The sequence below is a fragment of the Salmo trutta genome, chromosome 35 (genome assembly GCF_901001165.1).
Source record: "Salmo trutta chromosome 35, fSalTru1.1, whole genome shotgun sequence".
Lineage (NCBI taxonomy): Eukaryota > Metazoa > Chordata > Actinopteri > Salmoniformes > Salmonidae > Salmo > Salmo trutta.
This window is the reverse complement of record NC_042991.1, coordinates 29,103,474-29,131,165: the sequence shown is the minus strand read 5'-3', so window position 1 is coordinate 29,131,165 and position 27,692 is coordinate 29,103,474. Positions and strand designations below refer to the sequence as shown.

Below are 27,692 nucleotides of genomic sequence, written 5' to 3'. Positions count from 1 at the left end.
TCAATGAATACGGCAGCACAGTATTGTTTCTTATCCATGGCGGTTAAGATATCGTTTCGGACCTTGAGCGTGGCTGAGGTGCACCCATGACCAGCTCTGAAACCAGATTGCATAGCGGAGAAGGTGCGGTGGGATTCGAAATGGTCGGTAATCTGTTTGTTGACTTGGCTTTCGAAGCCCTTAGAAAGGCAGGGTAGGATAGATATAGGTTTGTAGCAGTTTGGGTCAAGAGTGTCCCCCCATAGAGCGGGATGACCGCAGCTGCTTTCCAATCTATGGGAATCTCAGACGACACGAAAGAGAGTTTGAACAGGCTAGTAATAGGGGTTGCAACAATTTCGGCAGATAATTTTAGAAAGAAAGGGTCCAGATTGTCTAGCCCGGCTGATTTGTAGGTGTCCAGATTTTGCAGCTTTTTCAGAACATCAGCTGACTGGATTTGGGAGAAGGAGAAATGGGGAAGGCTTGGGCGAGTAGCTGTGGGGGGTGCAGTGCTGTTGACCGCGGTAGGGGTAGCCAGGTGGAAATCATGGCCAGTCGTAGAAAAATGCTTCTTGAAATTCTCAATTATAGTGGCTTTATCGGTGGTGACAGAGTTTCCTATCCTCAGTGCAGTGGGCAGCTGGGAGGAGGTATTCTTATTCTCCATGGACTTTACAGTGTCCCAGAACTTTTTTGAGTTTGTGTTGCAGGAAGCAAATTTCTGCTTGAAAAAGCTAGCCTTGGCTTTTCTAACTGCCTATGTATATTGGTTTCTAACTTCCCTGAAAAGTTGCATATCACGGGGGCTGTTCGATGCTAATGCAGAACGCCACAGGATGTTTTTGTGTTGGTTAAGGGCAGTCAGGTCTGGAGAGAACCAAGAGCTATATCTGTTCCTGGTTCTACATTTCTTGAATGGGACATGCTCATTTAAGATGGTGAGGAAGGAATAATATATATTTTTTATAAGAAGTTAGAAAAAGTTATAAGGTTATAAGAAGCATATTACCATACCTTTCCCCTTGAGGCAAGTTCAGCCATTGAAATATGGTTGAAATTCTCTCCTCAAATGGGATGTTCCTAAGACAAAGATAGTGCTTTATTTCTTACTTTAGAAAGCATCACTATGGATAGCTTAAACACACTGCTACAGTACACTACAGCAAATGCTGGTCACCTCCAAATAACACATTCATACTTTATATCCTACAAAACAAATAGATGGGGTATTCACTATAGGATAATTACCTACTCCTCTTTATTATGACAAACAAACATGGATAAGAAAGACCATTACGCAAGTCTCTTACCTGTCATACGTCTTATAGAAGTCAGGTAATATTCCATTGACTGCCACATCAGAGCCAGGCCAGAAGAATGTGGCTGACTTCAGGTTATTGTCCATGGCAGTGAGCCAAACCTAGAGAGAGAGAGACAGACAGTGGAGGTGCTCTGATCGTCAAAACAACCACAGACCACTAGAAAGAGCTACCCTAATAGCTAATTCATTCAGGTACACCGGAATAAGCAGTACATTATCATTACATCTAAAGATTTTCCCAATAAACTCATCAAAACTGACCTACATATAGTAGTAGGTTAACCCTATACGCTGTTTGCCTTTCACTCCAGCCACCCGGGTTTGCTTCCTGCTCCCTCCGTTCGCTACATTGGTTGTCAGAAGTGAGATGGTGCCTGTTAGGCCATTGGAGAGGCATGTACACGTGAGGGACACACTCTCCCGATGAAAGGGGGTAATGTAGCAACATTAACACCTAGAAACCTCATCAAGAGGTTCAGACCTCTTGGTGTAATGGTTAAGGTGTTGGCTTGACAGTCGTTGGACCCAGGTCTGAGTCGCGGTTGGGGGTACCCCCCAAATTGATGTCAGAAGTGGGATGGCAGCCGTGAGGCCACCAGAAAGCCCGGCGGACGTGTGAAGAGGCTTGAAAGAAAGTTGACACACGGGGATGTGCCTTCCCATTTGGAGGGCCCAGTGTAGTGATCCTCAGCTCCTCACTATATGAGCCACATTACAATTCACTCCCAATGGGTTAACCCTAACTCCCTAACAGGCTCGGGAGAGGCGAAGGTCGAATCATGTGTCCTCCGAAACATGACCCGCCAAACCGCGCTCCTTAACACCCGCCTGCTTAACCCAGAAGCCAGCTGCACCAATGTGTTGGAGGAAACACCGTTCAACTGACAACCGTTGTCAGCCTGCAGGCGCCCGGCCAGCCACAAGGAGTCGCTAGAGCGCGATGAGCAAAGTAAAGCCCCCCGGCCAAACCCTCCCCTAACCCGGACGACGCTGTGCGACGCCCTATGGGACTCCCGGTCACGGCCGATTATGCAACAGCCTGGGATCGAACCCGGTCTTCAGTGACTCCTCAAGCTGCGCCACTCAGGAGGCCCAGGGTTGTTTTAGTAAACATCGTTCTGTAATGCCATTATGTCTTATCGTTAGGGTTGTTTTAGTAAACATCGTTCTGTAATGCCATTATGTCTCATAGTTAGGGTTGTTTTAGTAAACACAGTTCAAAGGAATTTCCTCAACAACATGTTATTATTCCTCATGCATTTTTCCAGCTAAATGTTTCAGGAGGAAATCTTCTCAAAGTGCCATCTGGGACTTGTTCTAACAACAACAGGGACCCTTATGTCTTCAAACTCCACTCTTCTAACCTGGGTACCAGTCTGTTTGTGTTATCATTCCACTCCTTGCCATTCTTAACATGACACAAGGAGTGGAATGTTAGCCTGAAATTGAGAACCTGTTTTGCTACCAGTCAAGTTACATTTATCCTAACACTTGGGCCACATTATCCTAAAACCAATAAGCTCTAGCAGTAAACTAACATTGAATGAAGGTGCGGTATTTGGACTGTTGTGTATTCCAATGTATCCACTCACTGGTTCTCCTTGGTACCATTTGGCATTGAATTTTTCGGGAACTTTCAGACTGAAGGATGCGTTGCGGGTCACGTCATACATCTTGTTGTCAACGATCCCGTGGGACTCTGGATAGAGGCCCTGTGGGAGTAACACACACCAGTGCTTTGACAGCTGCAGGGCTAAGTAAGTGGACATATCATCTGTAACTTTACATCTAAACCACTTCATCACAGAGAGCCACCGGTTAACCCACGGGAGCCACTGGTTAACCCACGGGAGCCACCGGTTAACCCACGGGAGCCACCGGTTAACCCACGGGAGCCACCGGTTAACCCACGGGAGCCACCGGTTAACCCACGGGAGCCACCGGTTAACCCACGGGAGCCACCGGTTAACCCACGGGAGCCACCGGTTAACCCACTGTGTTGAAAGCAGTCTGGAGGCTAAATGGAAGGTGTGGGTTAGTAGATCCAGTAGATCTGAAATCACTGCCCACGGTTGCACACATCCAACACAGTTTCTCCTGAGATGCAGCATATCCTAGCCATCCAGCATATCCTAGCCATCCAGCATGTCCTAGCCATCCAGCATGTCCTAGCCATCCAGCATGTCCTAGCCATCCAGCATGTCCTAGCCATCCAGCATGTCCTAGCCATCCAGCATGTCCTAGCCATCCAGCCACAACAGGAGGTCCTTTCTTATCGTTAGTCGTAAGTGACAATTTGATGGATAAGGTGATTTAAAGAGTCATCTTTCTTTTAAGTGAATTCCATTTTCAAATAAACAAATAGGCCAGTTGTGTATACAATTCTGCAGAGTTACCGACGCCTGACTGGTTCCATATTAGATCAACTAAGACGAGCATCACACTTACAGTCACAATGGTGTAGTGGTTGGGGAAGGTCTTGGTGGGGTAGACAGGTCTCATATACGAGGTAGAAGTGCCACAGGTGCCTGAAACAGATGGAGACGAAAAATAGTTCAAAGCTGCCAAAGTAAATGGATCATTTCACCATGTGGATAATGGTTTTAAAAGAGGTCAGACTGACGTCTTTTGCGATGGCGCGGACATAAGTGGCCAAATAAACATAATAATTTCCTGAAACAGGATAATTTCCCTCACGACGTCTTTACTTGATTGTAATCTGACGTCGTTTCAACCAGAAACCAAATTTCAACCAGATTACTTCTTTACAACGTTTCATGCCAAATGTTGCCCTACGCACCAGAAAACAATGGTGTGCTTACGTAATTTGCTGATGACTGGAAGAAGACTGCCATAGGCCTTTAAATAACCTGCCCGGAAGCCATCCATAGACACCAGGATCAGAGGGGGTTTGGAAAAACTGGGGATACAAACAGAGAATGAGCTGTATTGAGGTTAAAACAGAACTTACATTTTTCCTGGAAAGCATGAATCTAAAACTGTCTGAGTCTGGCACAGTGTGGATGGTACAGTTCCACCATTACAGTAGTTGTGCTGTGGGTTTATGTGGACGAACACAAAGCAGCCCTTTGACTGTGGGGAACTGACTAGATGAGAAGGATAGGCAGGATGGATTCAGCCCACACAGACACACAGAGAGAGGAGGGGAAGGGCAGGAAGAAGTCTGGGGCTGGATGGCTGCATCCAAGATGAGTCAGATGTATATAAGAGCTGTTGTTTAAAAATGTTCCCCTTTCCCTGAGAATTTAAAAACTTTCCCCTTCCCCTTTTCAACTGAAATGCAATGCAGGGTAAAGTCAGATTTCAGTTGAACACAACGGTTGCTTTTTCTATCTCCTTCCTTCAACTCCTTCTTCCGCTCGCCCTCTCTTTTCTCCAACATGAGGGATAACAGAGGTAAGTGATGTTATGTTAGAGTTATTTAAGGCTCTCTGTGGTTCAGTAATAGGCGTTTTAAACTGTTATCTATTCGTCATGACAGAGAGGGCCGTACCAGAGGAGATTTCTGTGTTTTCCTGTAAAAGCTAACAACTCATAAAATAAACCTTAATTTGAAGTTATAGCCAATAGAAATCCCCCCCTTCCCCCAAAAAAGAAAACACAAGAATGAGTGATGTCAGTCAGTAAGAAGAAGAAAAAAAACATTCAAAAGAAAAATAACGTTAATTAGTTCAAAGACCTTTGGGAAGGTCTTTCAGAGTAAAAATGGCTTCAAGACAACCACCTGTTTACTTTTCCATAGTCTAACAAGTCTGTGGTCCCACAACATGCCACACACACACATCCAATACACAGCCCCATTAGCTAAGTTTCCATATAGACACATCTTCACTCCAACTTCTCCATCATAAAAGCCAGGAATAACGTATTTGGGTTAATCCTGTTTTAGTCTCACAAGTAGAGCAAATGGCCTCAACTTGTACACAATGCATTTGCGTCATAATGTGCTCCGTTTTTGTCTGTAGTACGCACAGATTGTAGTGTGACTAAGTAACAACAGCACACTGTGTGTATACACTATCAAGCAGTTTAAATCAAGGACTGTGTTATAGCACAGTGGGACCTCCAAATTCAACAGAGATACTATCTTCAGACTGTGATATATGAAAGTGTTTCTCACAGAGAAAGTCCTGTAGTTGTGGAAAATGACTTACCCAGCAGGACATTGTGGTGTTTGAATGTCCTCACACTCCTCTTCTATCCAAGACTTCGCTCCCACTGGAAAATATTATTATAAATCAACCATACTATCGTCACTAATTTGTAGTGAACTATCAAACACATCGACAGTACATCTATCTACTAGACTAAAATCACGTTACACTCAAACCACATCTAATATATAAAAAAAATGTATGAAGTGAACATTGTGCTTGGATCGCTTAGGCTACAGCAAGCCAAGTAATGGTGAATACTAGCTAAAATGACCATGAGTTAAAGCTTTATTAGGGGAGTTAAGAGTGATAAGTATGAAGCCAACTGAATGACTAAAACAGCTCTAAAATTTAGATGAGATACTGTAGTCTAAGCCAGTGTTTCTCAACCTCTAGTTCCTGGTCCGGCACCTCAAGATGGTCAATTCTCTGACACCCATTTATTCAGTTCTAGAAGTGCTAGTGTAAGTGGGTGTCCAAATAGGAAGGCTCTAGCTTGCTAACCCTTAGCTGGTTTTTTCCCTTTTCTTCTCAAAAGAGAATATTGAACCATTAAAGCTGGACATTCAATGCATTAAATTAGACTAGAACAGAATTTCTATTTTAACAAAGACAATGGCGGGTTTTGTTTCTGTGCTTACAAATGGTCCGTTCTGCACAGCTGCCAAGCACAAGGGCTAAAAGGGCCGTAGACAGAGATGGCTCGTTGTTAACTAAACCGTACCTTTAACATCGCAGCGCTGCTTCAAGGCAAATACGACCACGATGACAGTGATCATCAGCAAGCAGAGCAACAGTACCTATTGGTGAGACGAGATAAAAATATTAGAAAATTCCCCATGTGTAGGAGTCAAATCAATTCAATTTATTTCTAAAGTCCTTTTATAGCAGCAGTTATCACAAAGTGCTTCACAGTAACCCGGGCCTAAAACTCAGAGGAAGAAACGCAGAAGCAGTGTCAGGAAAAGATCCCTACAAGTAAAACATCTAGAAAGGAAAAGAGATACATTTGGCATCTTGTATAGTCCACTTTTACCATTTTCAAAGTATTCTGCCGACTCAAACCATGCAGTGCTGGCTTGGATATTTTATTTTCACATTATCTTTCCAGCACGGTTCCAGTACATACAGTGCATTCGGAAAGTATTCAGACCCTTTGACTTTTTCCATATTTTGTTACATTACAGCCTTTTCTAAAACGGATTAAATAGTTTTTTCCCCCATCAATCTACACACAATACCCCATGGTGACAAAGCAAAAACTGGTTATATTTTTTTGCAAAATTGTGTATAACACACACACACACACAGACACACACACACAGACACACACAGTTGAAGTCGGAAGTTTACATACACTTAGGTTGGAGTCATTAAAACTCATTTTTCAACCACCACAAATTTCTTAAAATTAAGTAGTGATCCTAACTGACCTAAGACAGGGAATTTTTACTAGGAGTAAATGTCAGGAATTGTGAAAAACTGAGTTTAAATGTATTTAGCTAAGGTGTATGTAAACTTCCGACTTCAACTGTATATATATTGTAATGAAACAGGCAGGGAGCAGGCCTCGAACCCTCGACCTTCAAGCCCAGCGCGCTATCGACTGTGCCGCAAAAGCATGCTCAAGCGGCAGAGTCGATATCCACGCTTATAAACCCAGGGTCGTTACACTACCCCCTCCTTTCAAAGAGCGCGTCCTCGCGCTAGCTTGCGACTCTACGTCTTACAGGAACGCACTCACTTAGTCATAAGTCTGGGCATACAGAGAAGAGCCGTTTGGGGTGAGACTGCAGTATATGACATCCTGTCTTAATCTACAGGAACTTAGATGTGTGGAAACATGCAGGAAGGAACAGTCAATGGTGGCAACGTCAGCTATCTACACAGACAAACTAAACACCTTTTATATACCATGTTCCCCACCCCTGTTTGTACCCATCTGCTAAACTGCCATGTAGACAAAATAGGTTGTACTTTTTCTATAAGAGGAGAGAGACAACTCTGTTCGTTGGGCCTTAACATGCACTATTGAAGTGCATGGTTAACTGCTCCATTTTTTGCAAATCTTACAATAAAATTGTTGTTTGAAAGAATCTGCAGTCTCTCTTTCTATAGAATTTCTCTAACAATTTGGCGATGAGGATGGATCGACTAGAGGATCGCTATGGGGCGCAATCGGGCGATGTAGGCTTGTACACAATCACCCAACCTTAACAAACAAACACACACTCTCTCTCTGTGTGTGGTTACAGTAGGCTAACGCATGTCAATGGTTTTAGGAACAGCAGTAACATCAGGCAGGATTTAGGCTACCAGCTGCCTAGCCAGTTGTAGCTCAATCTTGGGTGCAATGATCACGTTCCCGCACTGACTGACTGTGGAGGCTCATTGATTTAACGTTACATTATCCTATATGCTACACAAGCAAAGATATAAATTATATAGGTGTCAGCAATATTAGCCACGACTTACCGTTCTTTGTGCAGCTTCAAATGTCGAACAAAGTTGGAAGTTGTTGCGCCTCCGTCTGTCATTTTCTTCCCGCATGTTTTGCAAGTTGCAATCTGTTTTTTGTTGATACAGCGTCGTCTTTATATCCGATATATTTATATCCGCCAACGTTCCTCTGCACTGCCACGCGCAACTTTTTCTCAGCTGGCACAATTTTATTGGCTGCTGTCCGATTCAAAACTGTAATCTGTTAAATGAAGAGTTGATGCGCTGCACATTTTTTTTTAAATAGCATAATTTTTTATATCTGGGCTTGGGGAGGGTATCATGTCAGGTCGAGTCAAAAGGCTCAAGTCCAAGTTAAGTCACGAGTCATATTTGTGACTCGAGTCCAAGTCACACTCGCATTAACATCTGCAAACCACGTGTATGTGACATATAAAATTTGATTTGAGACACTTTATTCCATCTTATTCTGAAATAGATGTATAGAATTGACAAAACTGAGGAGGGGGTCACGAGTAATTAAAGTGGATTCCTGGTGTACAGAAGTTGTTTTGTTTATAATTTAAAACTTTTTGTTCACCTGGTAAAGTAACGTTAGACGAAAAGACAGAGGTAGAGTATAGTAGAGATTGTAGAGAGAAACAAGTGTTAGAGTGGAAGAGAAATGTACTGGGTGATGGTGATTGAGAGTGCTTCTGAGTTAAAGGAAACAGATGTAGACTAGTGAAGGTAACAAAGGAAATGTGAAGTTAATTGGATAGTAAGAATTTTGAATTGTTTGGTACTGATTAAGATTTATCAAAGTGAAAACTAAAGAATGATTATTTTCTCTCCCTTTGAAATGTTTCCCGAGGATTTTGCCTTGGGAAAGTAGTTCAATTCTGCAGTTTTATAAAGTATAAAGGTATCCGGATTTGTCCGTAAAGGGAGCTCCCAAATAAGTAAGGCCTGGCCATTGGGTTGTTTGTTTTGCCCTACGTTTTACCATGAACACCAGCATGCACACACAACCCACTGGTTAAGAATATTTGTTAGTGGTGTTAATACTGTGTTTGATTTATTGTGTGGGGTCTTTTTTTAATTTGGTTTAACATTCCAAAAATATTTGAAATGATTTCGGAAGAACAGGGAAAGAAAATACTTAATATGGCTGACTGACCTATAACCTCTGTTCTGACTTCCTGGTGAGGCCTGATCACCCTCACTAGAAAGACTGGAGACATTGGGTGAGATTTAAATGGGTTATGTAAACACTAATAATTAGGAAGACATTTATAATTTAGCAATGTCCTGTGTGTGATCCAGAACATGAGAAGGAGAGAGAGAGCGCTGTCCCTGAATGAGGGACACCTGTCTCTAGTTTCTTTTACCATTAACTTATAAGATACAAATATTTCCTTATGGAGTTGTCAAGAGTAGAGGTCGACCGATTATGATTTTTCAACGCTGATACCGATACCGACTATTGGAGGGCCAAAAAAGCCGGTACCGATACCGATTATTGGAGGACCAGAAAAGCCGATACCGATTAATCGGGCGATTTTTCTATATATTTGTATTAATGACAATTACAACAATACTGAATGAACACTTATATTTTAACTTAATATAATACATCAATGAAATACATTTAGTCTCAAATAAATAATGAAACATGTTCAATTTGGTTTAAATAATGCAAAAACAAAGTGTTGGAGAAGAAAGTAAAAGTGCAATATGTGCCATGTAAAAAAAGCTAACGTTTAAGTTCCTTGCTCAGAACATATGAAGCTGGTGGTTCCTTTTAACGAGTCTTCAATTTGTAAGTCGCTCTGGATAAGAGCGTCTGCTAAATGACGTAAATGTAATGTAAATGGTAAGAAGTTTTAGGTTGTAGTTATTATAGGACTCTCTCTCTCATAACCATTTGTATTTCATATACCTTTGACTATTGGATGTTCTAATAGGTACTTTAGTATTGCACGCCTAATCTCGGGAGTTGATAGGCTTGAAGTCATTAACAGTGCAATGCTTGAAGCATTGCGAAGAGCTGCTGGCAAACGCAGTAAAGTGCTATTTGAATGAATGCTTACGAGCCTGCTGCTGCCTACCACTGCTCAGTCAGACTGCTCTATCAAATCATAGACTTATTTATAATATAATAATATAATAACACACAGAAATACGAGCCTTAGGTTATTAATATGGTCAAATCTGGAAACGATCATTTCGAAAACAAAACGTTTATTCTTTCAGTGAAATAAGGAACCGTTCCATATTTTATCTAACAGGTGGCATCCATTAGTCTAAATATTCCTGTTACATTGCACAACCTTCAATGTTATGTCATAATTACGTAAAATTCTGGCAAATTAGTTTGCATCGAGCCAGGCAGCCCAAACTGTTGCATATACCCTGACTCTGCGTGCAATGAACTCAGCATCACTACTCTGGATGGTTCTGACTTAGAATATGTGGACAACTACAAATACCAAGGTGTCTGGTTAGACTGTAAACTCTCCTTCCAGACTCACATAAAACATCTCCAATCCAAAGTTAAATCTAGAATTGGCTTCCTATTTCGCAACAAAGCATCCTTCACTCATGCTGCCAAACATACCCTCGTAAAACTGACCATCTTACCGATCCTCGACTTTGGCGATGTCATTTGCAAAATAGCCTCCAATACCCTACTCAACAAATTGGATGCAGTCTATCACAGTGCCATCCGTTTTGTCACCAAAGCCCCATATACTACCCACCACTGCGACCTGTACGCTCTCGTTGGCTGTCCCTCGCTTCATACTTGTTGCCAAACCCACTGGCTCCAGGTCATCTACAAGACCCTGCTAGGTAAAGTCCCCCCTTATCTCCGCTCACTGGTCACCATAGCTGCACCCACCCGTAGCACGCGTTCCAGCAGGTATAGCTCTCTGGTCACCCCTAAAGCCAATTCCTCCTTTGATCGCCTCTCCTTCCAGTTCTCTGCTGCCAATGACTGGAACGAACTACAAAAATCTCTGAAACTGGAAACACTTATCTCCCTCACTAGCTTTAAGCACCAGCTGTCAGAGCAGCTCACAGATCACTGCCCCTGTACACAACCCCATCTATAAATAGCCCAAACAACTACCTCTTCCCCTACTGTATTTATTTATTTAGCTCCTTTGCACCCCAGTATTTCTACTTTGCACACTCATCTACTGTCAAATCTACCATTCCAGTGTTTTAATTGCTATATTGTATTTACTTCGCCACCATGGCCTATTTATTGCCTTTACCTCCCTTATCTCACCTCATTCGCTCACATTGTATATAGACTTATTTTTCTACTGTATTATTGACTGAATGTTTGTTTTACTCCATGTGTAACTCTGTGTTGTTATACGTGTCGAACTGCTTTACTTTATCTTGGCCAGGTCACAGTTGTAAATGACAACTTGTTCTCAACTTGCCTACCTGGTTAAATAAAGGTTAAATAAATAAATGAGAAGTGACAATTTCCCTCGTTTAATATTGCCTGCTAACCTGAATTTCTTTTAACTAAATACGCAGGTTTAAAAAATATATACTTCTGTGTATTGATTTTAAGAAAGGCATTGATGTTTATGGTTAGGTACATTCGTACAACGAGTATGCTTTTTTCGCAAATGCACTTTTGTTAAATCATCCCCCGTTTGGCGAAGTTGGCTGTCTTTGTTAGGAAGAAAGTCTTTACACAGTTCGCAACGAGCCAGGCAGCCCAAACTGCTGCATATACCCTGACTCTGTTGCACAGAATGCAAGAGAAGTGACACAATTTCCCTAGTTAAAAGAAATGCATGTTAGCAGGCAATATTATCTAAATATGTAGGTATAAAAATATATACTTGTGTATTGATTTTAAGAAAGGTGTTGATGTTTATGGTTAGGTACACATTGGTGCAACGACAGTGCTTTTTTCGCGAATGTGCTTGTTAAAATCACCCGTTTGGCGAAGTAGGCTATGATTCAATGATAAATTAACAGGCACCGCATCGATTATATGCAACGCAGGACAAGCTAGATAAACTAGTAATATCATCAACCATGTGTAGTTAACTAGTGATTATGTTAACCTCACTCAGGTAGGGGGCACTATTTTCACCTCCGGATGAAAAGCGTGCCCAAAGTAAACTGCCTGTTTCTCAGGCCCAGAAGCTAGGATATGCATATAATTGGTAGATTTGGATAGAAAACACAAAAGTTTCCAAAACTGTTAAAATAGTGTCTGTGAGTATAACAGAACTGATATGGCAGGCAAAAACCTGCGAAAAATCCATCCAGGAAGTGCCTATACAGTATCCCATGACTTAGGACTCAAATTGCACTTCCTATGGCTTCCACTAGATGTCAACAGTCTTTAGAAATTGTTTCAGGCTTGTATTCTGAAAAATGAGGGAGTAAGACCTCTGAGTGAGTGGACCCTGGGAAGTCGCCAGACCTGCGCACGACCGAGAGCGCGCCTTTCTTGTTTTTCTTTTATATAGTTGACGATGCTATTGTCCGGTTGAAATATTATCGATTATTTAGGCCAAAAACAACCTGATGATTGATTATAAATATCGTCTGAGATGTTTCTACGAACTTTACAGATACTATTTGGATTTTTCGTCTGCCTGTTGACTGCCTTTGAGCCATTGGATTACTGAACAAAACGCGCCAACAAAACTGAGGTTTTTGGATATAAAGAGGGACTTTATCGAACAAAACAAACATTTATTGTGAAACTGGGAGTCTTGTGAGTGCAACCATATGAAGATCATCAAAGGTAATGTTATTGCTATTTCTGACTTTTGTAACTCCAATACTTGGCTGGTAACTGTTTGTAATGTTTTGTGTGCTGGGCGCTGTCCTCAGATAATCACATGGTATGCTTTCGCCTTTTTGAAATCTGACACCGCGGTTGGATTAACAAAAAGTTAATCTTTAAGCTGATGTATATCACTTGTATGTTTTATTAATTTTTATTATGAGTATTTCTGTTTTTGAATTTGGCGCTCTGCAATTTCACCGGATGTTGGCCAGGTGGGACGGTACCATAAAAAGTTAAGATTGATTGTTTTTTATAAGATATGTTTAATACTAGCTAGCACCTTACCTTGGCTCCTTGCTGCCACGCAGTCTCCTCGTGGAGTGCAATGTAATCGGCCATGATCGGTGTCCAAAAATGCCGATTATAGATTGTTATGAAAACTTGAAATCGTCCCTAATTAAAATCGGGCATTCCGATTAAATCGGTCGACCTCTAGTCAAGAGTTACAATTGATATGTTAATCTAATTTGTTTATATTTTTTATTTTCACCCCTTTTTTCCTCCCCAATTTCGTGGTATCCAATTGGTAGTAGTTCCAGTCTTGTCTCATTGCTGCAACTCCCGTACGGACTCGGGAGAGGCGAAGGTCGAGAGCCGTGCGTCCTCCGAAACACAACCCAACCAGGCCGCACTGCTTCGTGACACAATGCCCATCCAACCCGGAAGCCAACCGCACCAATGTCTCAGAGGAAACACTGTACACCTGGCGACCGTGTCAGCGTGCACTGCGCCCGGCCTGCCACAGGAGTCGCTAGTGCGCAATGAGACAAGGATATCCCTGCCGGCCAAACCCTCCCTAACCCAGACGACGCTGGGCCAATTGTGCACCGCACCATGGGCCTCCCGGTCGCGGCCGACTGCAACAGAGCCTGGACTCGAACCCAGAATCTCTAGTCGCACAGCTAGCACTGTGATGCAGTGCCTTAGACCACTGTGCCACTCGGGAGGCCTAATTTGTTTATTTTTTATTTAACAGGCAGTGTTGTTTTGAATTACCGGTCCCCTGGGGCCCTTCTGTAAATATGCATATGTATTTCCTCACGTCTGCCTTTTTAAAAGGAAGAAAAGTTTTTCCCACTTCTAGTTTAATATGAAGTGTATTGCTGTGGTTTGTTTGTTGTCGTCGTCTTGCTTCCATAACAAATCTCATCAGATTGGGTCTGCTGTATGGTCGGGATATCTCCCTAAGGGTTGGCCCTCTAACTCCCTGACCCTGTAACTTTGCAGTGAGATTGCCAAGATGATAGGGGAAAAATGGTTTAAACTGTGTATTCTTATTCTCTTTGACATTTGTTTTAGAAATTTGTATTCAGAATATTGCTAGTAGTAATCATTTGTCATACAGTAAATCATTTGTCTGGATTTCCTGAATCAGAAATGCCCTAAACTAAACTGTTGTTCTGGTCAAGCCTCTCTTGAGGTTATGGTGAAGGTGACTACAGATGGTATCTAGATGCATAAAAGGGTTATATAATTTGACCAAGAACAGTCGGAACCTCAACCCCCACAACTGTCTGAAGCAATGGCGACAATGGCGTTCAGTATGGTCCTGCACCACTTCTACCGTGAGGCCTGATTCCGAGCCAGCCTACCAGTACACAACATCCAGTCAAAGCCATCAACTGCCTTTTCTCTCATGCCTTTTTCTCTCAGGTTGTGCGACATGACTCCACGTGGATTGAGCATGGAGAGAGATCCTGTCAACTTCTTTCATGCTGCTGGTGTACTGGTAGGAAAATGGACAATACATAACGGACTGTAAAGGACAGTGAACATGTGCCATTCGGGAGGACGAACTGAAACACTATTTGAAGAAGAACATGAAGACACGCCAGAAGGATGAGTGCCGGGAAACAGGGGGTGGTCAACCATGCAGTAATTGATTTAGCCTTATCCAAAATTATAGGTGACCATTGCTGTACATTCATACCCTGGGTGAGGATAACTTGACTATTGTAGTGGAACATCAGAAAGCAGCAGTGATCTCGCAAACTAAACACCAACCAGACAACGATTGGAATCCGTTTTGAAGGGTTCAGTTATTATTTGGTGTTATGGGAGCTACAATATTTAATTGATTGATTTATGGCTTGGAAATGTGTTTTTTCAATAAATACTTATTATAACGGTCTAAGGCACTGCATCTCAGTGCAAGAGGCATTACTACAGTCCCTGGTTCGAATCCAGGCTGTATCACATCCGGACGTGATTGTTCTTAACTGACTTGCCTAGTTAAATAAAAGTTAAATAAAAAATAACTTGTGTTAAAAAACGTTGTGCAGCTAAGCTGTTGACTGACCCCTGAAGGAGACGCCTCAGAACCCTATTTACCGGATTTATTTCCTATGCCTGATTACATGTCTGATGAAGACTATGATAATCCATAACAACAAGGTAAAAACATTGACTTAATGGTGCAACATAACCTCCGCCGTGAGCATGGCCTATGGACATGTGAATGGTGCTCCCAAGGTAGAGTGAACCTTACTCCTGAGTGCTCTGGAGCAGGTTGTTCATCATGGATCTCTCTGTACTTTGCTCCGTTCATCTTTCCCTCGATCCTGACTAGTCTCCCAGTCCATGCCGCTTAAAAACATCCCCACAGCATGATGCTGCCCCCACCATGCTTCACCGTAGGGATGCTGCCAGATGTGATGCTTGGCATTCAGGCCAAAGAGTTCAATCTTGGTTTCATCAGACCAGAGAACCTTGTTTCTCATGGTCTGAGAGTCCTTTAGGTGCTTTTTAGCAAACTCCAAGCGGAATGGCTTCCGTCTGGCTACTCTACCATAAAGGCCTGATTGGTGGAGTGCTGCAGAAATGGTTGTCCTTCTGGTAAGTTCTCCCATCTCCACAGAGGAACTCTGGAGCTCTGTCAGGGTGACCATCGGGTTCTTGGTCACCTCCCTAACCAAGGCCCTTCTCCCCCGATTGCTCAGTTTGACCGGGCGGTCAGCTCTACAAACAGTCCAAACTTCTGTCATTTAAGAATGATGTAGGCCACTGTGTTCTTGGGGACCTTCAATGCTGCAGAATTTCTTTGGTACCCTTCCCAAATATGTGCCTCGTGTGACGACCATCCCACTCTGTCTGCCGTATTCTCTTGTTTCCTTATTAGGATGTCGGTGGGCGGAGTTGGGAGGGTCGTCAGCTACATGGGAAACACCTGGGCCCGGGTGTGTCCCATGATAAATAGACCTCTTCCACATTGATTGGAGAGACTCTCTCCATGCAGACACTTTTGTTGATTTCTGTTGTGGTAGTTTTGTGGCTTTTTGGTTGTTTGCTTTGGCACCCTTCAACACCCTGCATTATTACATTTCTGCATGCAAAACACTCCCTTACACTACTGATTACACACACCATTGTTTATTGTTCTTAGTTTACTTTAGTTAATAAATATATATTTTGGTATTCCTTGTCTCCACGTTGTCTCCCTTTTGTTATGAACTTTGAGCCGGTTCTTAACACTCGACACAATCCTGTCTCGGAGCTCAACGGACAATTCCGTCGAACTCATGGCTTGGTTTTTGCTGTGACATGCACTGTCAACTGTGGGACCTTACATAGACAGGTGTGTGCCTTTCCAAATCATGTCCAATCAATTGAATTCACTACAAGTGGACTCCAATCAAGTTGTAGAAACATCAATCATGATCAATTGAAACAGGATGCACCCAAACTCAATTTCGAGTCTCATAGCAAAGCGTCTGAATATCTATGTAAATAAGGTATTTCTGTTTTTAAATCAGTTTTCGCTTTGCCAATATAGGGTATTGTGTGTAGATTAATTAAATAAATGTTTTCCTCATCAATTTTAGAATAAGGCTGTAACGTAACAAAATGTGGAAAAGGGGTCTGAATAGTTTCCAAATGCGCTGTATGGTGGATACGTATGAGGCCAGCACAGTACATATCATGGGTATATGTTATGGAAGCGTTGCGTCCTGATAAACCATCTTGGATCGCTTCTCATCCGATCAAACTATTATCCCTATTGTGACGATACGTAGCACTCACTCTGGTTTAACCAGGCTAGCACTTCTTTCTCTGCTTTATCCCAGTATTCAATCTTCTGGGGATTGTTTTGTGGCTTTTTTATGTTGTGTACATGGGATTTTAAATCACTTTCACTGTTAGTAAGGCCAGTAAACCGAGACTGCCAAGTGACATCACATACCACAGAAAAGTATTGTGTCAGAAAAATGATGAAGATGTTTGGCAGCAGTCTTTCCTGCTGTTACCTTGAGAAATATTATTGTAACTGTACATTTCTTTAGCGTATGAGGAAAACATCTAGCCGTTTATAAATCGAGAAACCACAGAAACTCACAATTTTTTTTTAAATAGACACATTCTAAAATAATAATCAACCAAAACAATAAATGAAATACTAAAGACCATACCCGAATTAATCTTCTTGAAAATGTGTCGTATGACACTTTAATCGTTCCCATTCAAATGTATAACTCTCTTCTGGGTACAAATAAGTCAGTAATTCTCCACATCTGGGTGTTGGCCCTCTAACTGAGAAGTAAATGCTGGTCGTAAGACAACTCCCCTCCTCCTGGCTGCCTGGTGGTCTGCTCTGCCTGGCTCCTCTGGCCATGGAAGGGTGCACGGCTGGCCACATGTTTGTAATTAGTGGGCGGTTCAAAGACTGTGGATCTCAGTGGTTTAAAGTTTCAACTGAGTCAGCCCATGTTAAAAGGGAGGGATATACAGCAGTTTAATAATCAGGGCTTGAAGAGAGTCAAGAGCCTCAATAGAGGCTAGCAGGACCTGTCCGGATTAGAACTGGGCTCTAATCAGTATGGCATGTTCTCATTGTGGGTTAAAACCAAGAACCTGTAGTAGAGCTTGACGTAAAGAAGACGCAGGTCCTAATCTTGAAGTGCTTTGAAAACTGAGGACTTTGTTTCATGAATCATATGCTGTACATGTGTGATGTCGTAGGTCCTCATGAACTTACTAGAAAAGCCATATTAGAACAAAATATTGTGCAAGTATGTATGTCTGTGTGTATATGTGTGCAAGAGTGTGTGTGGTGTTTGAGAAACCTGGCTGGTGTCCTGGGAAAGCCAAGGGTAAAGTACCGAGGTCCAGTGAAAGTAAACACACTGTTCGGTGGAAACCTACAGCAGGCGCCTCAGGACACTAAACAGAATATGAATCTCACAACCCAAATGGTGGGAGTAGCTATATACACCCGAGGTTTATTGAGCAAAACTACTCAAACATTTCAATATATCAATTTGCTTCATGTCTTGCTTCATGGAATCATGAAGGATTCCTGTTATTGGTTGACTTTTTGTATTATTATTCTGTTTGTAAATCTGTGACATTCAAGGGTTTTACTTAATTTTGTACTATTTTCTACATTGTAGAATAATAGTGAAGACATCAAAACTGTGAAATAACATATGGAATTGTGTAGTAAGCAACAACAACAAAAAAACTGTTAAATCAAAATATATTTTAGATTTTTCAAAGTAGCCACCCTTTACCTTGACAGCTTTGCACACTCTTAGCATTATCTAAACCAGTTTCATGAGTTAGTCACCTGGAATGCATTTCAATTAACAGGTGTGTCTTGTTAAAAGTACATTATAGAATTTCTTTCCTTCTTAATGCTTTTGAGCCAATCAGTTGTGTTGTGACAAGGTAGGGGTGGTATACAGAAGATAAAGTCCATATTATGGCAAAAACAGCTCAAATAAGAAAAGAGAAACGACAGTCCATTATTTTAAGACATGAAGGTCAGTCAATCTGGAAAATGTCAAGAACTTTGAAAGTTTCTTCAAGTGCAGTCGCAAAAACCATCAAGTGCTATAATGAAACTGGATCTCATGAGGACTGCAACAGAAAAGGATAACACAGAGTTACCTCTGCTGCAGAGGACAAGTTCATTTGAGTTAATCAGCCCAAATAAATGCTTCAGAGTTCAAGTAACATCAACATCAACTGTTCAGAAGAGACTGCATGAAATCAGGCCTTCATGGTCAAATTGCTGCAAAGAAACCACTATTAAAATGACAATGAGAAGAAGAGACTTGCTTGGGCCAAGAAACACGAGCAATGGACATTACACTGGTGGAAATCTGTCCTTTGGTCTGATAAAATCTAAAATTAGGACTTTGGCTCCAACCGCTGTGTCTTTGTGAGATGCAGAGTAGGTGAACGGATGATCACTGCATGTGTGGTTTCCACCATGAAGCATGGAGGAGGTGTGATAGTGTGGGGGTGCTTTGCTGGTTACACTGTCATTGATTTATTTAATTCAAGGCACACTTAACCAGCATGGCTACCACAGCATTCTGCAGCGATACGCCATCCCATCTGGTTTGCACTTAATGGGACTACAATTTGTTTTTCAACAGGACAATGACCCAACACTGATATTACATTTTTGGCCGATACCGATATCCGTTATTTTCCCTTGCCCCAAAAAATTATACTGATAACCAATATTTATTTTTTTGCGGCCTTTTAAGCATTCTAGTACAGTTAAATAGTTAACACACACACACGGACGCAGCGATCTAAGGCACCGCATCTCAGTGCAAGAGGCGTCACTAGTCCCTGATTCGAATCCAGGCTCTATCACATCCGGCCGTGATTGGGAGTCCCATAGGGCGGCGCACAATTGGCCCAGCGTCGTCCGGGTTAGGCCGGGGAAGCCGTCATTGTAAATAAGAATTTGTTCTTAACTTGCCTAGTTAAAAAAAAAGGTTACACACACACACACACACACACACGGAACAAAAAAATATTTTGTTGGCATTTACGCATGTCCCCATTACCAGTAAAACATAATCAAAAACTATTTATTTCACTTACTTGCTGTGCTGTTTCATTGTTCAGTCATTTAATTCTCAACCAGGATTTTGTATGGAATGCCGTTTGGGTCCTTGCGAGTCAAATAACACTATTTGACGTGTCATAAGCTTGTTGATCAATCAGGATCTGAATATGACTGCACGTCACATACTAATTTAACACGTTCATACATTTTTTTAATGTAGTTATTACACAGATTACACTATCACTCGTATTTCTTCATCGATACTTATGCTATGATGCAGGTAAAGTTGTCTCGCGCACCTACAGTGCTGGTCATTTAAAAAAAAGCTATCTAGCTCATGGATGCAAACAATGTTCTTCCCCAAAAACATAGCAAAACGACAATCTGTTTCAGTAGCTACAGTTATCTAGCTAGGTGTCATCTAAAATAACCCTCATTTATAAGAGTTCTATTTTGTTTAATGGTGGTCGGACCATCTGTGAAGCAGGCCACAATAAGGATTAGCCACAATAGTGGAATTTGCGTTTAGCCTTCAAAATAAAAGTATGGCATAATTCTACTATATCTACTATTCTACTATATCTACTATATTTGTCACTGTCAAACTTTTATTTTGAAGGCAAACCGCAAATTCCACTACTGTGCCTAATTATTTTTGTGGCTAGCTTCACAACACATATCCTGGGCCGGTCGAGCGTCACTAGCCAGATGAAGCTAGCTGGCTGCTTATAACGTTAGCTTTGCGCAACAGGGTTAAGTAGCTGGCTAGGTTAAACTCAGCAAAAAAAGAAACGTCCCTTTTTCAGGACCCTGTCTTTAAAAGATAATTTGTAAAAATCCAAATAACTTCACAGATCTTCATTGTAAAGGGTATAAACACTGTTTCCCATGCTTGTTCAATGAATCATAAACAATTAATGAACATGCACCTGTGGAACGGTCGTTAAGACACTAACAACTTACAGACGGTAGGCTAAAGTCAGTTATGAAAACTTAGGATACTAAAGAGGCCTTTCTACTGACTCTGAAAAACACCAAAAGAAAAATGCCCAGGGTCCCTGCTCATCTGCGTGAACATGCCTTAGGCATGCTGCAAGGAGGCATGAGGACTGCAGATGTGGCCAGGGCAAAAATTGCAACGTCTGTACTGTGAGACGCCTAAGACAGCGCTACAGGAAGACAGGACGGACAGCTGATTGTCCACGCAGTGGCAGACCAAGTGTAACAACACCTGCACAGGATCGGTACATCCGAACATCACACCTGCGGGACAGGTACAGGATGGCAACAACAACTGCTTGAGTTACACCACGAACGCACAATCCCTCCACCAGTGCTCAGACTGTCCACAATAAGCTGAGAGAGGCTGGACTGAGGGCTTGTAGGCTTGTTGTAAGGCAGGTCCTCCCCAGACATCACCGGCAACAACGTCGCCTATGGGCACAAACCCACCATCGCTGGACCAGACAGGACTGGCAAAAAGTGCTCTTCACTGACGAGTCGCGGTTTTGTCTCACCATGGGTGATGGTTGGATTCGGGTTTATCGTCGAAGGAATGAGCGTTAAACCGAGGCCTGTACTCTGGAGCAGGATTGATTTGGAGGTGGAGGATCAAATCAAAGTTTATTTGTCACGTGCGCCGAATACAACAGGTGTAGACCTTACAGTGAAAAGCTTACTTACAGGCTCTAACCAATAATGCAAAAAAATTATTAGGTGAACAATAGGTAAGTAAAGAAAACAGTAAAAAACAGGCTATATACAGTAGCGAGGCTACATACAGACACCGGTTAGTCAGGCTGATTGAGGTAGTATGTACATGTAGATATGGTTAAAGTGACTATGCATATATGATGAACAGAGAATAGCAGTAGCGTAAAAGAGGGGTTGGCGGGTGGTGGGACACAATGCAGATAGCCCGGTTAGCCAATGTTCGGGAGCACTGTTTGGTCGGCCCAATTGAGGTAGTATGTACATGAATGTATAGTTAAAGTGACTATGCATATATGATAAACAGAGAGTAGCAGCAGCGTAAAAAGAGGGTTTGGGGGGAGTTGGGGGGGCACACAATGCAAATAGTCTGGGTAGCCATTTGATTACCTGTTCAGGAGTCTTATGGCTTGGGGGTAAAAACTGTTGAGAAGCCTTTTTGTCCTAGACTTGGCACTCCGGTACCACTTGCCATGCGGTAGTAGAGAGGACAGTCTACGACTGGGGTCTTTGACAATTTTTAGGGCCTTCCGACACTGCCTGGTTTAGAGGTCCTGGATGGCAGGCAGCTTAGCCCCAGTGATGTACTGGGCCGTACACACTACCCTCTGTAGTGCCTTGCGGTCGGAGGCCGAGCAATTGCCGTACCAGGCAGTGATGCAACCAGTCAGGATGCTCTCGATGTTGCAGCTGTAGAACGTTTTGAGGACCCATACCAAATCCTTTTTGTTTCCTGAGGGGGAATAGGCTTTGTCATGCCATCTTCACGACTGTCTTGGTGTGTTTGGACCATTCTAGTTTGTTGTTGATGTGGACACCAAGGAACTTGAAGCTCTCAACCTGCTCCACGACAGCCCTGTCGATGAGAATGGGGGCATGCTCGGTCCTCCTTTTCCTGTAGTCCACAATCATCTCCTTAGTCTTGGTTACGTTGAGGGATAGGCTGTTATTCTGGCACCTACCAGCCAGGTCTCTGACCTCCTCCCTATAGGCTGTCTTAATGATGGTGTTGGAGTCGTGCCTGGCCATGCAGTCGTGGGTGAACAGGGACTACAGGAGGGGACTGAGCACACACCCTTGGGGAGCTCCAGTGCTGAGGATCAGTGTGGATCTGTCATGGTCTGGGGCGGTGTGTCACAGCATCATCGGACTGAGCTTGTTGTCATTGCAGGCGTTCTCAAAGCTGTGCGTTACAGGGAAGATATCTTCCTCCCTCATGTGGTACCCTTCCTGCAAGCTCATCCTGACATGACCCTCCAGCATAACAATGCCACCAGCCATTCTGCTCGTTCTGTGCGTGATTTCCTGCAAGACAGGAATGTCTGTTCTGCCATAGCCAGCGAAGAGCCCGGATCTCAATCCCATTGAGCATGTCTGGGACATGCAGGTGCCTTGGTGGAAGAGTGGGGTAACATCTCACAGCAAGAACTGGCAAATCTGGTGCAGTCCATGGGGAGGAGATGTACTGCAGTACTTAATGCAGCTGGTGGCCACACCAGATACTGACTGTTACTTTTGATTTTGACCCTCCCTTTGTTCAGGGACACATTATTCAATTTCTGTTAGTCACATGTCTGTGGAACTTGTTCAGTTTGTTTCAGTTGTTGAATCTTATGTTCATACAAATATTTACACATGTTAAGTTTGCTGAAAATAAACGCAGTTGACAGTGAGAGGACATTTCTTATTTTGCTGAGTTTATTTTCATGAACTGAAGTTCAATTTCAATAGGCAAACAACAATACTTACAAGGATTCCTAAATCATTGCTAAGAATAATGAAAATGACTGCAGTTTCTTACTGGTCGTTGTTTTCAGGCTGGTTGTATTGGTGCTAGCTTGCTACCAAGCTAACGCTAGCTACCCCAGAAGTTGCGGTCAAACAAATGATGCTTAATTACCAACGCGGTATTGTAAACACATCGTTCATGGCTGGTGTTTGCAGACTTTTTTGTACAGCTTTGACAGTGCTACTGTATCTTTTTTGACACGCAAAGACCCAAACGGCATTCCATAGTATGTATGTCATGAAGCTAATAGCAGTGACGCTATTACGACATGCAAAGACCCAAACGGCGTTCCACAGTATGCATGTCGTGAAGCTAATAGCAGTGACGCTATTACTGTGTACCTCCGGTAGGGCAACATCTGAAAAATAGCGCACTTGATAGTGTGTACCGGTGCTCGAACAGTCGGCGAAAGCCAACATCACCCACTACAGAGAACGGTTGATTGTCAAGAGCAATGAATTCCATTATCTTGACTTTAATGGATTTTGCTTTTGAGTTGTCTTGCTGAAATGTTGTTACTCTTTCAAATGACTGCTCGACTTGTTGACTGCTCAATCCACACAGCAGACATTGTTGGCAAGGTTAGGGATGCTGTTTTGCACGTGTAGTGCAAAATGTTACGTGGCGTCATTACGTCATGTACCTACGTTATATAGGTATGCACGGCAGCTTTGACATCGGTATTTTAACATCGGCGTTAAACTAGACATCAGGCCGATACCGATGTTGGCATTTTTAGTTAATATTGGCTGATTCCGATATGTTCACCGATACATCGTACATCCCTATCTAACACACCTCCAGGCTGTGTAAGGGCCATTTGACCAAGGAGGAGAGTGATGGAGTGCTGCATCAGATGACCGGGCCTCCACAATCACCTGACCTCAACCCAATTGAGATGGTTTGGGATGAGTTGGACCACAGAGTGAAATAAAAGCAGCCAACAAGTGCTCAGCATATGTGGAAACTCCTTCAAGACTGTTGGAAAAGCATGAAGCTGTTGAGAGAATGCCAAGTGTGCAAAGCTGTCATCGAGGCAAAGGGTGGCTACTTTGAAGAACCTCAAACATAAAATATATTTTGATTTGTTAACACTTTTTTGGCTACTACATGATTCCATATGTGTTATTTCACAGTTGTGATGTCTTCACTATTATTCTACAATGTAGAAAATAGTAAAAATAAAGAAAAACCCTGGAATGACCAAACTTTTGACTGGTATCGTATGATATGTATTAATTTGCGGATGTCGATCATCTCTTTCGTATAATATGTTACGCATTTGCAAAATGTACAATATGTTCAGAATTTGCAAAACGTACGTTACAAATTTGCAAAATGTACAATATGTTATGAATTTGCTAAATGTATGATACAGTATGTTCCGAATTCCAATTTGTTGTGGCTAACGCTAGCTAGGTGGTTAACGTTAGCTAGCTCTAGGGGTTAAGGTTAGGATTTAGGTTAAAGGGTTAGCTAAAAGGGTTTAAGGTTAGGGGAAGGGTTAGCTAACATGCTAAGTTGTTGCAAAGTAACTAAACAGTAGTAAGTAGTTGCAAAGTTAATTAGCTAAAGTTCCCCACGATGAGTTTCAAACAAGAAACCTTTGGGTTGCTAGGCGTTCACGTTATACACCTACCCATCCACTCAGACCAACCACCCCTCCTTTTGTTTTTGCCTTAAGTAATTAAGAAAGTAAGTAAAGTTGAGTGTCCCGGCATTACGTTTACTATGTTATGTCTAGTCTATGAGACCAGTCTGCATTGCAACACCCTCTAATATTGCCATCTGTTGTAATATTTCACAACTCTGAACAGATGTTTGCAGAATGATTCCTGAAGAGAGTTGACTCATGTCTGACAAGACATATTGCCCAAGTGCACGCAAGCTGATTGTTGAGACATTGCGCTTTAAGTAGCGCACGTAGGCTACTGACACATTCTTGAATGTAAGGATATAGTAATTGCAGGTTCAGACAACCACAAAGTCAATGGCTGGCACAGGCAAGTAGGGAAGTGTACCCAGGTCGCTGGCAAACACCCTACCTGTCACACCAAAGAGGTTAACTGGCTTGGTGGGAATTGGTGAGGATCGCTAAACGGCCCCTCCAAATGGGAAGGCAGGTCCTTGTGCTTTGACCTATCATGGCCCCCTCACAAGTCCCGTCGTGCGTTCTGATGGCCTCATGGCCACCATCTCACTTCTGACACCAATGTAGTAAAACAGCAGGGCAGGGAAGTAAACCCAGGTCCCTGGTGTGAAATGCAAACACCCTACGAATCGTGCCAATTGGACTAATCCGCTAGGTGAGAATTGTAACATGGCTCATATATGAAGGATCACTACTATATAGCCATTAATGATTGTACATCATTGCCATTAGGAGGCACTCTTTCCTCTGGTCTAAAAAAAAGTATCCCAATGACCCAGGGCAGTGATATGGGACATTGCCCTGTGTAGGGTGCAGTCTTTTGGATAGGACGTTAAACGGGTGTCATGACTCTCTGTGGTCACTTAAGATCCCATGGCACTTATCATAAGAGTAGGGGTGTTAACCCTGGTGTCCTGACCACCTAATCATCCACAGCTTCCAGTTGGCTCATTCACCCCCTCTCCCCTGTAACTATTCCCTAGGTTGTTGCTGTAAATTAGAACAGGTTCTCAGTCAACTTACCTGGTAAAATAAGGTTTAAAAGAAATACAATGTAAAAATACCTCATCAGCTTAGTTTAACTGTCTTACCCAATGTCATTGCTCCTTTATGTAATTCAATAGCCTATCAAATTCGATAACATAAACACCTGCTCGCTTGCAATAGCCTATGAACGAATCACTGAATGTGTGCCATCCAAAAGATAACATGCCACAAATGAATTGAAATGTAGGCTATACATGCTGGTACTTGACTTTAAAGTTTGGCTAGGTTACATTGTATCATCATGCGATATAACATCACCAAGAATGCAGACTGCGTAGGTACACTTGATCCTAGTTTTACCATAGCCTACCCAGCCCGAAAAGTTACAGTAATTCCACTCACCGCAACGATGACCATGCGGTTCTTTGACCTCTTTTTGTGGACCTGTCCACTCTGTCTCATCTGATTGTCTCGACCAGGTGAACCTAGTAAATTGGCAGCCTGCTCAGTCGAAAGGTCATCTGCTTTGGATATTTCCATTCTGCATAAAGTTTTTCCCGGGAGTTTGTAACAGAAAGGTTTTGCAGATTTGAGAGAAAATAGTCTGGTCTCTTTTCCTTTGGACTTTGTAGGGCTCAATGAAGAACCTCCTTCTTTTTGTGTTGACGTCTCGAAGTTAGCGTTGTAGCCTAATCCTTATACAACATGTGCAGCCAGCTGAGTCAGGGTGAAGTACAGTATTGGAGTAGTACCATTAAAAAGTAAATTACAAGACTACCGCGGCCAAGTCCTGCCACACCACCCTCACGCATGGCAGAGGAAACATCGAAAATAGACGCCACAATAGGTATGGAGAGCTAGAGTTGGACGTTTGTAATTATGTTGAGAGGACATTTGTAATTAGCCAACATTCGCTTTATGTACAATAATTACTCACTGTAATTATTACAATAGACTACCTCAGACATGTATAAAGACAGTTAAACATCAGTTTGAAGGTGGTGTACTGTGTAGGCTACACAACTCAACATCGCTCAAGGAAAATTCTACAAGTTCAGATAATGCATCACTGCCGCCACCTTTTGGTGATCATGAAGCTTGCAACTTCCTTGCAATCGCTAACCTTCAAGACTCCTATGGCTACTGCCAGTGCTTCATTTGTAGATTGGGAGGTGCCGGAACAAAAAGTGAGCGCGAGAGTTGGCTGACCTGGGCAGTTCTGAGGTACCAGAAAGCATTGCATGCATATCAGCGCATTTGCGTTGTGGCATAGAGCAGTAGAATAGAAGCACTTACAGAAGTTGCACACGGGGAAACATTTTTGTAGTCTATTATCCGGGAAAATATTTGCCTTTTTATAAACACATTTCGTGCAACTCTACGTCATTTTACTTGACTGGAGACTTTGGCAGCATCTTTTTAAAATACCGCACAAAACGACCAACTGAGAACCTGAGATCAATAAAAACCGCCTTGTCATGAATCCATCTATAGCCTAGGCCTAGGTGGAGACATATTACAGGCTACAATATGAGGAGGAAATTATAGTCCTAAAAATGCTTTCCAGTTTCACTGACTCACACACTGATGCACAGCTCACTCCCTTGCTGGCACATGCGCTCGTGCCAAAGCCTATTGCTCTCTCTCTCTCTCTCTTTTGTAAAATAATTAATGGCGATATTAGCATGTACATCTTAGTGGGACAAACAAACAAAAAATTATGCATGCTAGCAAAGCCACTACACAACACGACACTAAACAATACATTAATTGCACTCTAATGGTGGCAAACAGTGCCCACAAACTGTTAGGGCCTACATAAAGCTGTACCAACAGCAGAGCTTTCTTTACAGCACCATGGAGTGAATGTTTACCACCACTACACCTGGCTATCAGCAGAACCTTGTCTGGCAGCGAAACAGTTCATTCAGCCTAATTTACTGCCTTTTAAAAAACATAGCTGATATGGCTGACTTGCTTAGAGAAAAAGTTATGTGGT

At 42.5% G+C, this 27,692-nt stretch overlaps 1 protein-coding gene across 2 annotated transcripts in view; it reads right to left on the bottom strand.

Moving 5' to 3' along the window:
* Nucleotides 1-26,513, bottom strand: part of enpp1 (ectonucleotide pyrophosphatase/phosphodiesterase 1) — a 46,485-nt gene extending 19,972 nt beyond the window's left edge. The window contains exons 1-8 of one of the 2 annotated variants that reach the window (XM_029734117.1): nucleotides 26,096-26,513; nucleotides 6,203-6,278; nucleotides 5,479-5,542; nucleotides 4,126-4,223; nucleotides 3,752-3,831; nucleotides 2,896-3,015; nucleotides 1,293-1,402; nucleotides 997-1,062 (exon numbers count right to left, since the gene is read on the bottom strand). In XM_029734117.1, coding sequence (XP_029589977.1) covers nucleotides 997-1,062; nucleotides 1,293-1,402; nucleotides 2,896-3,015; nucleotides 3,752-3,831; nucleotides 4,126-4,223; nucleotides 5,479-5,542; nucleotides 6,203-6,278; nucleotides 26,096-26,233 — 752 coding nt within the window. In that variant the 5' untranslated portion in view covers nucleotides 26,234-26,513. Of the gene's footprint in view, nucleotides 1-996; nucleotides 1,063-1,292; nucleotides 1,403-2,895; nucleotides 3,016-3,751; nucleotides 3,832-4,125; nucleotides 4,224-5,478; nucleotides 5,543-6,202; nucleotides 6,279-17,157; nucleotides 18,089-26,095 lie in introns of those variants that run through there. The other variant, XM_029734118.1, reaches the window with a different exon arrangement.
* Between the last annotated feature and the right edge of the window lie 1,179 nt (nucleotides 26,514-27,692).